The 16,107-nt window shown below is 41.3% G+C and overlaps 1 protein-coding gene across 1 annotated transcript in view; it reads right to left on the bottom strand.

The window, feature by feature from the left end:
- TMEM130 (transmembrane protein 130) overlaps positions 1-15,953 on the bottom strand; it is a 16,805-nt gene extending 852 nt beyond the window's left edge. Inside the window, exons 1-7 of the mRNA XM_019542098.1 lie at positions 15,766-15,953; positions 12,040-12,342; positions 10,006-10,177; positions 8,595-8,764; positions 6,873-6,957; positions 3,398-3,600; positions 934-1,046 (exon numbers count right to left, since the gene is read on the bottom strand). Coding sequence (XP_019397643.1) covers positions 934-1,046; positions 3,398-3,600; positions 6,873-6,957; positions 8,595-8,764; positions 10,006-10,177; positions 12,040-12,342; positions 15,766-15,847 — 1,128 coding nt within the window. The 5' untranslated portion in view covers positions 15,848-15,953. The remainder of the gene's footprint in view (positions 1-933; positions 1,047-3,397; positions 3,601-6,872; positions 6,958-8,594; positions 8,765-10,005; positions 10,178-12,039; positions 12,343-15,765) is intronic.
- Between the last annotated feature and the right edge of the window lie 154 nt (positions 15,954-16,107).

The following is a 16,107-nucleotide window of genomic DNA, read 5'->3' as shown; positions in this document are numbered from 1 at the left end:
CCATCAGTCCAGACATGGTGTTAGATCTTCAGCTGGAATAATTAGCTACTGGCATCAAATAAGCTATTCTGATCTTTTATTAGCTGAGAATCAGTCCCATGACTAGTCTCTCTCTTCATAACTATATTTGTATTTTGGTGGTAGGTAATTTTCCAAGTGTGCAGGAAAAACAGCCTTGGGGAATAGGAGGTCATGGTCAGTTATAGACATGGCACAACTGAAAACAAAACGACACGGAGAAGATAGGAGACTGGATATATGAAGGTTACAAAATGCAGTTATGTGACCATGTAGAACCACTTTGCTCGTTCTCCGGTATCCACCATTATCACTCCTTCCTATCCAGCAACTTACCTAATTATCAAAAATCTGTTGTTCATGCCTCAAGGCTTCTGTTGATTGCTTGTAGGGGCCAGGAAGGCTTCCTCTCTCCCCCCTCACCTTCCATGGATGATGTAGCAGTTTGCATCCCTGCCCCCCAAAGTATCGGCTGTCAGCCACAGCTAGAAGTGGGACTTTTGGCCACCAGTCCTTTCAGGTACTGGCACTAGGGTCAAACCAAATGCCAGATTTGTAATCAAGAAAGCAATTTTTCTTCCAGGTCAGATTGCCAAGGATGGAATTATCTTTCTCCAGTAAGGACAGAAAAATGGTATTTGAGTTTTGTAGGCAATGACTTAATTCAATTTGCTATACTAAATTTATTAAACAAACTGCTTTGGAACAAACTGGAGGGCAAGAATGATTTGATGAAACTACTCAGTGAATAAGTTGCAAATACCAAATGTAGCCAAGAATATCACCATCTGCTTGCAACTAATATGTAAACAGGAAAAAAAAAAAAATTAGGAGGAAGGAGAATGATGGTAGAAATTTATGAAAAAGGTATGGGAATAATTAGCCCAGGTTTAAAACAAAAATAAGAAGAGATACCTCTATAAGATCCTTCTGTTGTGTAGTACTTCGGAAATTTGTGTACATAACCAGTGCTAACATCATTGAGAGTAGAGCAATACATGGTAGGGCAAAGAAAGCTGGGTGAATACCTGAGGAAAGAGCACAAAAAGAACACACCCTGTATCATACAAGACACAGATAACTTTAACAAACTACGTTAGTCTTTGCAGTGGCAGGATGTAGACTGTGCATTCATCTGCCAGCTTTACATGTGGCAGGTTAGGATGTTCTGGGTGTTTTGGGACAATGTGCCCAGTAGCTGTGCAATGCAGCTGTTTGTGTACATCTAAGAATAAGTTAGACAAAACACTTACATAAGATAGTTTCGATTAAAAAAAAAAAAAAGAAAAAAAAAAAGTTATCCTGCTTTGGAGCAGGTGGTTGGACTAAATGACCCCCTGAGGTCTCTTCCAGCCCTACTTTTCTATGATTGGGCAAGGGGAAATGGGTATATTATAGAAGAATAAACATCAAGACTTCTCAGTAGGAAAGAGCATCATATAGCAGGGCACAGATTCTTTTACAAAACACTTTGGTAGGTTTGTTTGTTTGTTTTTTTTAAAAGCATATCGTACTGATGTACTGGAGTAATTCTTATTCTCAGGTCTTTTAAATTTTCTTTTGCAATATACTTCTTTCCGTCACCCCACCCTCTCCTTGAATCATGTACTACTTTAAGCACATTTTGTAACTTCTTTTCTGGGGTATAAGGGACCTTAAAAACTTCTTTAGGTGGGAATTTCTAGGATTCCCCATGTTGGATGTATTGTAAGCTGGCCGAGATCAGCTTATGTCACTTCAGCTTGGTCCCTTCAGCCTAGGGAGCTACTATAGGAATGTCAAGATGAAAAAAAGTGTCCCAGACTGGAGTAATGAAGGCAGCCTGGAATTTAACCTAAATTAATAATTACATCCGTTCCTGGCTTGCCCCAAGAATGGGACACAATATGCGCAGAGGTGAAATAAAAGCAGTTATCTGACATGTGAGAGAACTAAAAGCAGCAAAAAATCAAAGGAGAGTAAGGAATATGCAGAAGAGTGATCAGCAAAATTAACACAAACAGGTCTGTCTAGTTTTCCCCTTCCTCCCTTCTCCAAACTTCAGGGGCCAAAGTTCAGATCCTAGTGGACTTTACATACCTCACAGGTGCTTAAGAAACATCCTTAAAGGGACTGCCTCACTTCTAACTGGCCATTGGCTACAAAGTCTTCAGCCTCTGCATCACAGGTACACATCCAGCCTATAGACTATACTTGAAGTCATTCCCACTGATGGCTAGTTGGTAGCTTAGGTGAAAAGAGCTTCTAGTCTTGGTCTAGATTTTGGTTCATGAGTCTTTACAAAACTACTACTATAACTGGTAATTTTTGTCGTCTCAAGGGAGCTTGAGAACAGAATGGGACTGGCGCAGGAGGATGGTACAGGAGGTTGGACGTACCCAGCTCTTTGCCCTTGTAGGTCTGCACAAAACCTAGAAATGTATCCTGGGTTCTCAAGGTACTTGTGTGTGTAGCCAGAGACTGGCAAGGTTATTTATGAACTACTCCTATGCTCTAGCCAGAATGGGCTGTGGTGCAGGCCAGTTCTTCAAAGGACATTGAGACTGCAACCATTTCCTGGCCTGTAGCTATTGCTCTAGTTGCTGTTTTTTCTGGCTCTGCTCCCTTCTCTAGCCAATACTGACCATTTATTAAGCATGAGGCCCTGATGAGCCTCTGCAAATTGTTTGCAGTTCTTGATACCTTCCCTATAAAGGGATATAGTAGAGATTGTGGGGGCACAGGGGTCAGACTGACAAAGAAAATAATTAGAAATTTAGAAAGACCTTATATAAAAAGAGAGAACCTGGAAAAGCATACTGCCTTGTTCAGGGAGGTGGTGAAGAAGAGGGGACATTTTAGACTTTAAGGGCAGCAAAACTGGTATCAATCAATATATTTTTTAGTTTTAGAAAGAAGCAACTTGGTTTTTTTAGGAAGCCCCTAGCCACAGGATTCTGTTGAGGCTAAGGCTTTGGTAAGATTCAAGAGGAGAACGGGACACCCCCAGGTTACATTAAACAAGAAATTTGAAAGGGGGAGGAGGGCATAGGCAATGTGTCAGTGATACTAGTGGGGGGCACAACTCTGAGTCACCCCTGCTGCTGCTGGGCTTTGGGTCCAGCCAGGCTGCAGCCCCACACCCTGCTGTTGGTGGAGAAATTGCACCACCGCTACCACCACCCCGCTCACTCCTGCCCGGGAGGTGTGGGGGGGGCAGGGAGGAAAATGCATGCTTCTGAACTTATCCCAACTTCCTGTTCACTAAATGCTGGGGGGAAAACCTTTGTTTACAGGCTGTTCATCCATAAGATGTCTGCTCTCAGTTTCTGCATTATTCTCTAAAGCATTTAGTGCTGGCCACCGTCAGAGCCAGTACAGCAATTCTTATGCATCTCACCTGTTGGCCAGACTTTAATCTCATGGTACGCCTGCAATGTGTTGACCCCATTCTCCACTCTCACGCTGAGGCAGTATTGTCCAGCATCACTAAAGGTATGGCTCAAATTATAGTATGAGCCATTAATCACCACCAGGTGGCATTTTTCTCCTTCCAGTGGAATACATTCAGACTTTATTAGCCAACATAAAGTGAGCGGTGGGCTGAAAAGACAAGAAAACAGAATCAGCAGAGGCTGTGCAAAAATTACTTGAAGTAGGAGTGCATGAATCATAGGACTGAAATGTACCATAACATTGATAATATTTAGGGTTCATATAAATAAATAGAAACGCAGAACTGAAACAACATAATAAATATGCACATTTTAATCAATGAATATTTCTTTATAGGACCCAGTTATAAGTCTTTTAAATAGGTCTAAGAACCAAATCTCTGAAGGGACAGTGCGCAGGCAGTTAGTTTCAGATAGTCTGCAAAGGAACTCCAGCATGTACCCAGATCATGTCATAATTCAGCGCTTACATTCAGAAAACTGAGAGCCTGCAAGATGTTGGGACAGCTTCTCAGCTTGTGTTATTTAGTGTAGTTCCCTTAACTTCAGTGGAAGTCCCTCCCATTTACATGAACTGGAAACCCAGATTTGTGTAGTAGTATGAATTATATTTAAACCAAAATAATGCCAGGGTGCTTGAAAGCATAGTTATCAGCATAGCAGCTGCTGGAAATTACTTTGTGGAACTGACTGTCTAAACCCCATATTTTGATGTTTTGGAACAAATTACTGGTAATAAGCTTTTGGATTAAACTATGCAAAACTTCCAGAATGCACAAATGTTCTCAAGAACACATGGCAGATATTTGAAAACTATGCACAACATGACTGCATGGATCATAGATACTGTACTAAGCAATGCTTTTATTTCTGAAAATGCTTTTAACCATGATTTGAGAATCATCTAGCTCTGTTTACCATACTACCCTTCAGGGGAGACGGAAAAGATCCCCACAAGTGCTTTAGGAGCCACGGGCATGAAAGGCACTGGAAAGGTAAGATATTTTTGTAAAACAGGTATAAAAACTTCTCTAGCTTGTCTAAGACAAATTGGCAGTGCACTTCTCTTTCAGGGGGTCAGGCAGGCCTCCAAGGTCTGTAGTCAAGCAGAAGGCAGGGTAAAACACAGCTAACAACCTCTTTTAGACATTAAAAAAAAAAATGCTGATTTTCATGTTCCTTGAACAATGGCTGAGGTCTGTGAGCAAGTGTATTTAGAGCTGCAGTATACCCTTGCAGAATAAATGCTTCCAGTGCCTGAACTAGTTTAGTCTAATCTCAGTACATGGGGCTTTGCACAGACTAATTTACTCTACTGAGAAGGTAATTACTGCTGCTACTAGGGGGCTAGACTGTTTTTGGTACCTAAGCAAGCTTTAGATGAGCTAGCTGAGGTACCTTGCTGCACTGTAGTATGTAATGCATACCTACCCTATGCTTTTATGATGTACACATGAAAGTCATGCATGTTCTCTGCTTAACAAAAAACCCAAAAACCCCCCAACCATAAGAGAGCAATAGAGGATCATCCAATACTGTTCTTTGAACTAGAGGCTTGAGAAAGGTAAATAAAACAAATCACAGCTGTACCCTAAAGCAATAAAATAACTTTTATTGGTTAGAAACCAGTAACCCAACCTCCTCTACTCCTTTAGGCACATACCTTTTTAATGAGTTTTATTTATGTGCTTTTTTTTTTATTTTACACTCAAGACCTTTGTTCACCAAGGCTCATCTTAACTTTGACTATCACAATAAACAAAACCCATCTTAATCTTTTTCATTAGCGTCTCATTTCCCTAAATCTCTAGAAACTTCCCTACTAAATAGCACACGTGTTGGCTCATTTTATGTCGTGCTTTTAGATGTAGCAAACCTGTCCCTCAAATCAAATTTTAATCTGCTCAGTTCATTTGTAATTCAGTGTTTGTTTGCATCGGCAGCATGATCAGTGTCATTCGTGCCACTACAGTTGAGGGTCTGATCATGTTGTTCATTCTAAAAACTGTGCTTTCAGTAATCATGCAACTAATATCATTTTGCACAGGAACTATTCTGTGACCAATGGGGGATTGTTATGCCATGGCAAATTACCTGCCAAGTGTCTGGGGTCTCAAAGTCAGGGCGCCTACATAAATCCTGCACCTCTCTCTCCAACTTTACTGCTTCTTTATTTGCATTAGTGTCAGCCCAGTCAGCTCTCATGGACCAACTCTCTCATTGGGAGGCTGGCTCCAGTACCATAGATTTTAAAAGGTAATTTATAGACAATGCGTCTCTTACAGTGAAGAATCCTGGCGAGTGCTTCCATTAGACAGATAGCAACTCTATTACCACCTGAGAAGCTCTCTCATCCAGAATAACTCAGCTAGAGAAACTTATGCACAGCACTGTACTAGACTCCTGGCAGGCCTGGGAGAACTTTTAGTATTGGGCCCCCTTTGCCAGATGATGATGATGATGATAAACAAATAACCATTTTGGGTCCCCTTTTTGCTTGGCCCTGGGCAGCCACCTGGTTCGCTCATGCCTGTCTGGCCCTGCTTATGGAAAGCTAAAATGGTGCTTCTCCTTGTCCCTCTAACCTGAAGCCATTAGTCCTGCAGAAAGAGCTCTTAGACTAACTATAATACTGTAAGTATTCCCTTCGCCCCTCACTCCTACTGATATCTCTGCTATAACTTGTTTAGCAGGAAGTCCATATGATATTTCCTCTCCTTCTGGGTCTATCGCCAGCCAGACTGTCCTTGCCTTTGCCTGCTTTGTCTTCTGCCTGCCATTACCTTGCTGGAACACTATCCCAGGCTTTTTTTGTTCTCCCAGCTATGGCAAACCGTGTCATCGTTTGCCTGTCAGTTAACATGGTCCTGTATGCAGGTTTCTTCAGTGATGGGAATGAGTCATGAATAAGAATCTAAAGTCCAGTAAAAAGATCCTTTTTACTCTCTTTTCAATAAAACCCTCATGTTCCCGCTGTATTTAAACCACTTGGTCCTCTGAAGAGAAATACAATGTATTCATTTTCTCTCCTCACTCATCTTATTGAAATATGAGGCTTTTAAAAAGTCAAGAGCCAGCACATGCCATAATGTGTATTCGTAGAAGGAAGTCTTTCTAATGAACAATTCCACAGCTTGTATAGAAATCAATAAAACAAGCTGCAATGCTCTGAAGCAGCGGGTCCCAAACTGTGGTACGTGTACCCCTGGGGGTATGCAAGACATCTCTGGGGGGGTATGTAGGAGAAATTGTGGAATGGTGGATTTAATTTTTTATAATTGACAGTTAAGGGGTTAAAATATAGACTGTATGCTGGAAAGGGTAAGCGGGCAGCTGGTAAATCTAGAATGGGGTACGTAGTAAGAAAAAGTTTGGGAGCCTCTATTTTATAGCATGGAATATTTTATTTTTATTACTTACCTGCCATTGATCTGTAGAGATAAACTTAGGTTTTCCATTACACGAGTCTCTCTGGAACCTATGACATGGATACTTTTAACAGCATCTGGGGGGGGAAAAAAAGTAGTGTGAATGTCAAACTTTAAATTCAAAAATTTTTTTTTTTTTGGCATAACAAGCATTCAGTTTTCACTGGAAAACACTTTCTGTGCTGGGTGATTTCAATTGCATCAATTTGAAAAAAAAAAAAGTATTAATGGACTACTTGCAGATAACCCAATTATTTTTATTAAGTTACAAGTGGATACTTTATTTTTGTTGCGTGTTGTTGCCATGCAATTGCTTGTTAACCCAGAGGTCACAGCAATAAACACATACAATGGCTTGAATCGATGATAGTCCATGTAAATTAAATTAAAAAGGAGCTGGTCAAAAATATTTTAAAAATTAAAAAATATATATCAGGATTCTAGTTGTTTTTTAATTTTAAAAAATTTATTGAAGATTTTTGTTCATCAGAAAGCAACATTAAATAAATCATAAGAATTTAAAAAACACTGGTAAGTTTTGATAAAAATTTAGGTTAAAAAAAGAATCTAGTGAATATTTTCATGAGAAGTACATGAAATTTTTGGTTAGCTTTGCAGTTTTGACAAAAGGCAAATTTCATAAATACATACATCTGCAGTTTAGAAATGTTGACCAGACTGATTAATCAACCATAGATCTGACAAAAAGCTGAATGATAGCTCTCCATATTATGTTATAAAAATCATGCTAAAGGCAATAGGCAGATGAACAGCTTACCACAGGGTAAATAGGAGCAGGGATTTACTTACCGCATGCCAATAACAAGATAGCACCTGCATGCACACACCTACTACCTAGGCTAGAACTGGATATCCTATTTGTAGTGGGACAGACTGCTCAATCCCAGGGCAGAGTAATTCCCATTCAAATGTCCCCCAGAGTCCCCCCCCCAGAAGTTAGCTGCCATATGAAAAAGCATGGTAAGTTTGTCCCAGAACATTGCAAGGGACATCTGAATGCCTGTCTCCAGCAATATGACAGGATATGGGACCCAGGCATCCTACAAGCCACTGCTTCCACTCCAATTCTGGCCTTCTGGCAGAAGTGCATCCTGGGAATTCCCTTGCAGGGGATTTCAGGGCATGCGTTTTACACTGTAGAGCAAGGAAACTTTGCAGTTCCCCACTCCACACTTGCAATTGTGCACCTCAGGTTGAGGCTGGGCAACCAGGGCTACTGTCCTAAAGAATTGTGCGTGCCCCGCTGCGTAGTTACTACACAGTCCCGGTGGTGCACAGCCCACTGTGCAGTAGCGGCGGCATCATGGTTTCTGACCCTAAAGCACAGTAGTGATGAGCTATGGCGATGTAGTGATTTGTACAGATGCCCCTCGGGTGCAGCAGGGCCTTGATCCTGCAGGATAATGGCCTTGGGCAACGTCTATACTGTCCAATCGCATCCCAACACAGCTGATCCTGTGATGATAAACACATTTCTTCAGATATTGTGGTTTAGCTTTCATTTGCCATGGGGTAAAAGTATGCACATGGGTAGTGACTGCAGCTCAGATAAAATATGGTAAATTCGTAAGCTTTTTTATCCTGCTAAATTGTCTGCCCGTAACCTAATTTAATGTGCAATCGTAGTAGTAAACTATAACTTGGGGAATAATGCAGTAAGTTGTGTAAAACTTCTAAAACCTTTAAAACTTACCTAGCAACTCCAACGCAGTTGTAAAGTCTCCTGTTTTCTGTACCATTTTTCTTTGATTTGTTGAGCTCCCAATTTCCTCCCATTCAGCAACGACTTTGAGATGGACAGTGCGATTCCCAACAGTAGAATAGTTATAGTAGACAAAGGATTCTTTGGTTACCTGCTGTGTCCTGTATGTAGCATGAAAAGATTTAGAAGGAGCATCTTCTCAGAAATGGCTTGCATGAGGCATTTTAGATTTAGAATGAGAAAGGGACTGCATCATTCTAAAATGTCTTTTATTTAAGTTGTTACAGCAGATATGACACAGTCAAACTAAGGAGCTGATTCTGCTTTGTTAAACCAGTGTAAATGAAGACCAACTCCACAAAAGTTCATGGAGTCATTGTTATAAAGGTAGTAAAAATTAAAATTGGGGTTAGATGTCCAGTACAAATAGGTTTTTTTTGTTTTTTTGTTTTTGTTTTTTTTGTTTTTTGTTTTTTTTTTAAGAGCTAAATAAAAAAAAAAAAAGGAAAATAAGGACATAATCACCACTAAAAGTATTCATGGAACAGAATTAGGAAGTGCTGGTATGAGTCCAATACTGCTTTTTATTTTGGCCGTTGCATCAGCTATGCCAGTATTTAACTAAGATGTTCAGCAAATGACTCTGACAGTATATACAGAAATCCAGTCTGAAACTATACACACACACCCCTCAACTGAGGTGCTTATCATGAAACAGAAATAATATTGCCTGGCTTTCCTCCCTGTCAAAGGTATTTATGGCTAGCCAGTCATTGTAATCTATAGTTGGGAAAGTTCAATAGCCATCTATACTGGTATTTCAAAGTCTGGCTTGATGTTGGTCCTAGAGAAATTACACCTTTAAACTGGTGAGAGCTCCTGGATTGTCTCCATCTCTCTGAAAATAAGAACCCTTGAGAGGGTTCAGAAAAGGGCTACTCATATGGTTGAGGGCCTGCAGGCAAGACCCTATGAAGACAGACCGAGGGACCTAAATCTCTTCAGTCTACAAACTCATTCATGGGGGGTCAGCAGAGAATAGGAGACACTCCGTTTACCAGGGCACCCCTTGGGGTTACCAGAAATAATGGCCATAAACTGAAGGAGAATAGATGGAGACTGGACATAAGGAAGAAATTCTTTGCAGTAAGGGTTGCCAAAATATGGAATGGACTTCCAAGGGAGGTGGTGCTTTCCCCTACCTTGGAAGTGTTCAAGATGAGATTAAACAGGCATCTGGCTGGGGCCACTTAACCCCAGCGGTCTTTCCTGCCTGGAGCAGGGGGTTGGAACTAGTGATCTACCAGGTCCCTTCTGACCCTAGAAATCGATGAAGTCTATATAAACGCACAGTATGAGAAGCATCTTGAATCTTTGGGGAAAAAAAAATAGCTGGACATACCCATCTCCAAAATCCCAGTAGTAGATGAATGAAGCCAACTTGAAATAATTACTTGGATCATGAAGAAAGAAAGAAATCAGGGTCAGAGTGTCTGTCGCAGAACTAGGACCTTGTTTCACAAGTGTACTGTTGTCTTCTATTTGTGCAATGGTGAGGTTCCCTACTATGAACTCTGCAAGAGAAAGGTATGAAATCACAATATACTTGACTTCCATAGCATACTTTGTTTCAAATTAAATGTTTAAATCTCTCAGCATGCATTTCAGGATCTTGATATCCGTTCCTCGTAAGGGTTGAACAGAGGTAGAAAGATTTAATGATTTACTCTCACAAACACCAAGTCCTTGGCAGAGACAGCAGTAGAATCCCTGGTGAAATTTCAGTCCCATGAAGTCACTCTATGCTTTGCCTCGGACTTCAGTGATACCAGGATTTTCCCACAGGAGTTCTGACTGCCAGGGCAGATCCACTCTTTCCCCAGGGCTCCTGGGGATACTTGTTCTTAAAGCAGGCCTTGCCCACCCACTCCTACCTGTACATAAGGCATTGAAGCTGTGCTACTGAAGCATGCCAGAGACAGAGGTCGGTGGCAACAGGTGGTCTTGGCATGGCTTTGCCACCTCCTTTCCAGGCTTGACTCGCAAAGTAAAGCAGGTAGACAGGGTAAGAGAACAGCATTTCCTAGGAGTGCTAGGGATACAAGTGTAAACATCCCCCCAGTCTCCTGATCCCCACTCCTCCTTAAGCAAAAATATAGGAAACCAAAAAAGAATTCACTTCTGTAAATAAGTGACAGGCTATACACAAGCCAGGGGAAAGCATGAAACTTTAAACTGACCTTATTCTACAAAGTGAACCTATAAAGAAGGCACAGTAAGAAGCGGGGGGAGGGTTTCAGAACTTCAGTGGTTACAGGTTGATCTTTGCTTGTTTTTTAGACGTTTTGATGACTTGCACCGTGAATGGGATATCAACGCTGGTCCAGGTTATTGCTGGAGTTTGCCTCAAGGGAATGATCAGAACCTAGATGCTTATTATAAATACTTAGACAGATGGGTTAGATCATCTGCAAAGTGGATCTGCCACTTCGTTTATCGTTAATTAGTTAGCCATTCTACAAACAAAACTAGAAGTATGCTTGCTCTTGCAGAATGGGGCAGTCTAGGAAGTAAGGAACTTTAACTTTCACATTTTAAAGTTTCTGTCCCTTTTCCTTGTGAAGGTCAACTAGAAATAAGTAAATGTAAGCCTATAGGCAGTGCTTCTGCTGCAAGACTATGGAGAGGACTGAAAGATCTTGTGCATACTTAAAATGGGTGCAAAGTAAAGGGCATCATTTATATTTGGCGTCTCAGGGACAACCTGACTAGCCTTTCAGAAAAACCTTACAGGTCTATTCTCTGGCTAATGCTGTAATCCTGACAGGAACCTGAGCCTGCAAGATGGAGAGAGTTGTTTTTCATGCTTGCTTGATTATGCTGAACCTGTCACTTAGTCCTAACTACCTATGTATCTACAGATAGTCAATGAAAAATAATGTAATAGAAAATATAGTAGTGCTGTCTTGTTGATGTCTTTATACTATTACTAGTCCAGTCCTGTCTTCTGCCCAGTTTAGATGTGACTGATTTAAAAAAAAAAAAGAGGCGGGGGGAAAATCTTGCCTAGTTGAACAGAAACGGGCTAAAAATGCTGGGCTAATGGGCTGCAATTAATTGTATCTACAGAAATTTGGATCCAGCAGAACAACATTGGCTCTAGTCATCCCACTTGTTTTTTAATGTGGCTTCCCAAGCAGTAGGGAGAGGGGTTTTTTTGGTAAATGTAGACAATAGCGTGGTCTGATTACCTCACTTTATGACAGATTTTTTTGGCCAACACCAGTCAAAGAAACATCGTTTTTTTTTAGTGGAAGCCCATATTTAAATCATGGCTGTAGCTAGTCCAGTTCTGATTTCAAAGTTCTATTTTAGAAGAAGGTTTATTATAGCTTGGCTTCTTGAAAACTTAAGAGCAGTTCTAAAGATGTTTTACCTGTAACCTGAAGCATTGTGACATTTCCTGCAATGGGCCAACATAACCAACAGTCTGTATGAGTTACCCAGACAGAAATGGGAAAATCGCCAGGAAATTCCCCAGTCACAGCAATCATGGAATTAAATTGCTGTTCTGATTTCTTAGTCAAAGTCAGGGGGGCATAAATCCAGTTGAAACGATACAAGTTTGAGTCTTGAATGAGCACATCATCATCATTCTTCATGATCAAGCTGGCACAAATAGTTGCTTGAGCTCCTGTTGTGATGGGACCATTGTTGGCGATTTCCAACTCATACTGCACTGCAAAAATCAGAAAACAAAACTTCTGGTATTTAAACATATAGTTATTTTCATATGATCATTAGGAAAAATACGTTTTAAGAACATGCTGTAATTTTAATGGCCAGTGACACTAGCCATAGCCAAATCCCTGAATGGACAACTGTTAGAATTAAAAACAAACAAGCAAACCAAAAGCAATGGGAAGAAATAAAAAAACCCACCACATTTTCATAGAAATTGGTCCAAGAACTGGTAAAAAAGATACAGATGAGTCCAACCTAGAAGATCAGAATATCCCCAAGAACTTTTAAAATCTAGATTGGGATGCTTCAGCTAAATTTTATTTGAGTCATTATCAAAATTGAAAACAGTAGATTTAAGCCCCTGGCCAAAAGGAAAAGTTTAGCTATGTGCTCAGATCTCATCTTGGTTGCTCCAATCATCTCTAATCAAACATACTCCCCTCCCCCCCCAATATCCCCTCAGCCCTCCAAACTCTATTCTTCCCACCCTAAGAAGTGTTTGTGCAAACAAAGGGCAAAATGAAATGGTGAAGTAACAAAGCCTTCTAGACTGTTGTTTGACTTTTGAAATATTACGTGCTAAAACTAATCCTCTTAGATAAGTCTCTCCCAAGATGTGGTAACTCCTTCTACTTTAGGGTTTTTTTTTCCTCCTCTGTTACCATAAGCCAGATGAAACTGAACTTATTTTTCACACTAAACTGAAAAAGAATGGCACTGTAACATGGGGAAAGAGAAATTAATATAGTAAAGACAGTTCGGTGTAGAGGAAAAGGCAAAATTCAGACCAGATATGCCAAGCTCACTTTGAGTAGTCTATAGTTTTAAAACAGAGCGCCCAATTCAGTGCTAATGGTAATGGATATTTAAAGATCCAAGTAGGTGTCTGTTGGGATTTTGAAAAGCACCCAGGCACCTGGCTCCCATTGAAACTAATAGGTGTTAAATGCCTAGACAGTTCTGAAAATTAAATTAGGTGCCTAAATATCTTTAAAAGTCTGACCAGTGCTTCTTGCACAGTTGTCAATTTTGGTACATTGTGATAGGATGTTTTGGGCTTGAGAGGCATTACAGGGGCTTGTATTAATACTTTAAGCTAACAAAAAGCAGCATCTCACTGTGGCTTTTTAAAAACAAAACTGACATTCAATAGTATAATTGCACTACACTCTGGGAACCCCTTTCCATTACCACATTACCCCTGCTACTATGGGGGCAGGCTTTTATAGCTACACTTCTATTCCCTCCCATCTGACACCGCTGCTTTTCTTATTTTGTTTAAAAAGGCCCCAAGCTCAAAGCGAGGAGAAGAACTGGAGATATAGCAGAGACGGTGGTAACTACAGCCTTTCTTTAACAAAGGTCTTTGAGCAGAGAGGAATTCAATCAAAGCCCATGTCATAGGTTTTCATCCCAATCAAAGCATGTTTTTCCTTTGTCTTTATTAGCTATGAGGCCCGAGTATGGACTATACCTTTTTGGCTCTCTTGTTCTCTTCCAGTTTGGGAAAGAACCAAGGGCCTAACTTAAATTAGAGTTGCTACACTGCATGCATCATCTGCTTTAGGGAAGGATAACCTTCCCCTAAATAAGCCTTATGAACAAACCTTAGTTCCAGGGTTGGTGTAGAAAACAATGAGAGGGTGCAACACTTGTACAATTGAGGCTTTTTCTATTTGCATTACTACTTAGTTGCTTACTCCTGTGTGCCCCGTCAGATTTACACAAGCTAGTTCCTCAAACCCTTAGACTTGTTAGTCACTGTAGTAGGAAGGATGAGACCTGCGTTTTATTAAAATAATAATAAACCTAATTGTATAATATGTAAGCCACACTATTTTATAGCTAACAGAACTGATGTGGAATGAGGTTAAATGGCTTCTACATGGTAACACTGCCCAACAGCAGGGTAGAGTTGTGAACAGGGTCTAGGTCTGAAATAATACCTTCAAGTGGAAATCAGCTGTTGGTCTAGGTAGCATCCTCTCATACCTATTGGCACAGTAAGGATAGAGGGTGCCCCTTGTAGAAAGCATTGCTGCTGTGAGGGTAGATGGGGGCATACCTTTCTAGAGTAGTTTCCTCCTCCTCTCTACCATTGAGAGGAGTATAAGGAAATCATATTCCCTTCCCCTCCTCACATGAAGCCCATTATGAACTTATCAGATAGGAAGGGACACAGGGGTTCCCCATCTCAACCTTTTTTCACCCACCAGGCTCAGTAGAGAGAGAATTCACCCCTGCTAATAACTCCTCTAATTTCATTCCCTGGAGCACAGGTGCCAAGCACAGCTGGCAGGGTTGGATGGGGCCCTGCTCTACCAAACTGCAACAGAAATACCAAGAACACCAACAAAATGCATCTAATGCTGTCTATTTTACGTGAGAATGCAAGGAGCAGCTCTCAGTTTGCAGATACTGAGATAACATACTGATGAGGCTGATCTTACAAAACTTAGCTAGGGAGTTATTCCTCAGAGTTCCCTGTTCTTTTGACTTGGAGGAAAAAAAAAAAAAAGTAAAAAACAAAAAAGAAGTGAAAACCAGGGGAAGAGCCTTATGCTTATCTAGTACTTTTTGGTGGAGGTTTTCAAAATGCTTCAACAAAGCTGGGGACATACTGAAGTCTGATAAATGACTTGGAAGGAGATTAAGTGACTAGCACAAGGTCACCCTGTGAGTCAGCAGCAGAGGGTGGGATTGAATGCAACTCTCCTGACTCCTCTTTGCTTTCTACCCCTTGCAGGATGAAGTGCACCAGCATTAAAGGAGCAGAAAGATGCAGACTGTTTGAGTGCCTTGTAACCCCTGGGTGTGGGAGCTGGCAGGGAGAAGAGGTACTTACTAGTTGGGAAGCAACATTGACAGTGAGCCTCACCTTGAGCAAGCAAGCGCCACCTCTGTGAATGTAGGGCAAGGAAAGCTGCCTTGCGTTCATGAGAGAACTAGTTCATTGCCAGCCCCCCCCGCCAGGAAGTGTCACCTTAGGCAGGCAGATCCCTTACCATCTGCTCCCTCCTGCACAAGCAGGCTGAAAACACAAGTCATCCAGCTAAGGAAAACAAAAAAGCATCCTTATAATTAACCACTGTCTACTCCAGGAGGCTGAGCTACATCCCAGTCTAATTTTAGACTGGCACTGTAGAAACTAGCAATGACACAAAAAAAAGAAAAAGAAACCCTCTCTTAGTTCATCTTATCTATTCCCTTGCAACTACAAAGACTGTCTCAGTATATAGGCGATGACAGTGCAAACCCAGCTTGATCATTTTATTCCCCAGCAAACCAGAGAAATGCTTGGTCATTTCTTGGCTTACCTGGGAATAAAGCCTGGCACATTTTTAGTAGGGGTGAACTGATTTTTCAGAGCTGCCTTTTAGTAACCCCCTGCATGGAGAGGGGAGCGGATCTACCTTACCTGCTGCTGACCTGAAATGGGAAAGCACCAGCACCACGCAAACCACCTGGAGGATGCTCGGGGTGAGAAAAGCCTGGGCCATCTGTAGCCAGCACCCGGGGGAGCTACCGCTGCCTGCTCAGCTCCGGGAGCCAGACTTCATCTTCTACCTGGGCTCACTCTGTTTTTACAGCCAGGAGTCGAGCAGCAGCAGCTCCCCCACAGGCTCTTTGGGGGTACTGCATCGCCCATTTTTTTTTATATCCCCATCTGCAACAAAATAGATCAGCAGTTCCCAATCTGTGGTCTGGGCACCACCAGTGGTACACATCAGCAGATATGACCAAAATTTCCTGGTGGTGC

Source organism: Crocodylus porosus, unplaced genomic scaffold (assembly GCF_001723895.1).
Source record: "Crocodylus porosus isolate Cpor-Errol unplaced genomic scaffold, CroPor_comp1, whole genome shotgun sequence".
Lineage (NCBI taxonomy): Eukaryota > Metazoa > Chordata > Crocodylia > Crocodylidae > Crocodylus > Crocodylus porosus.
Note: the sequence above shows the minus strand (reverse complement) of the source record. Positions and strands in the feature narration are given on the sequence as shown.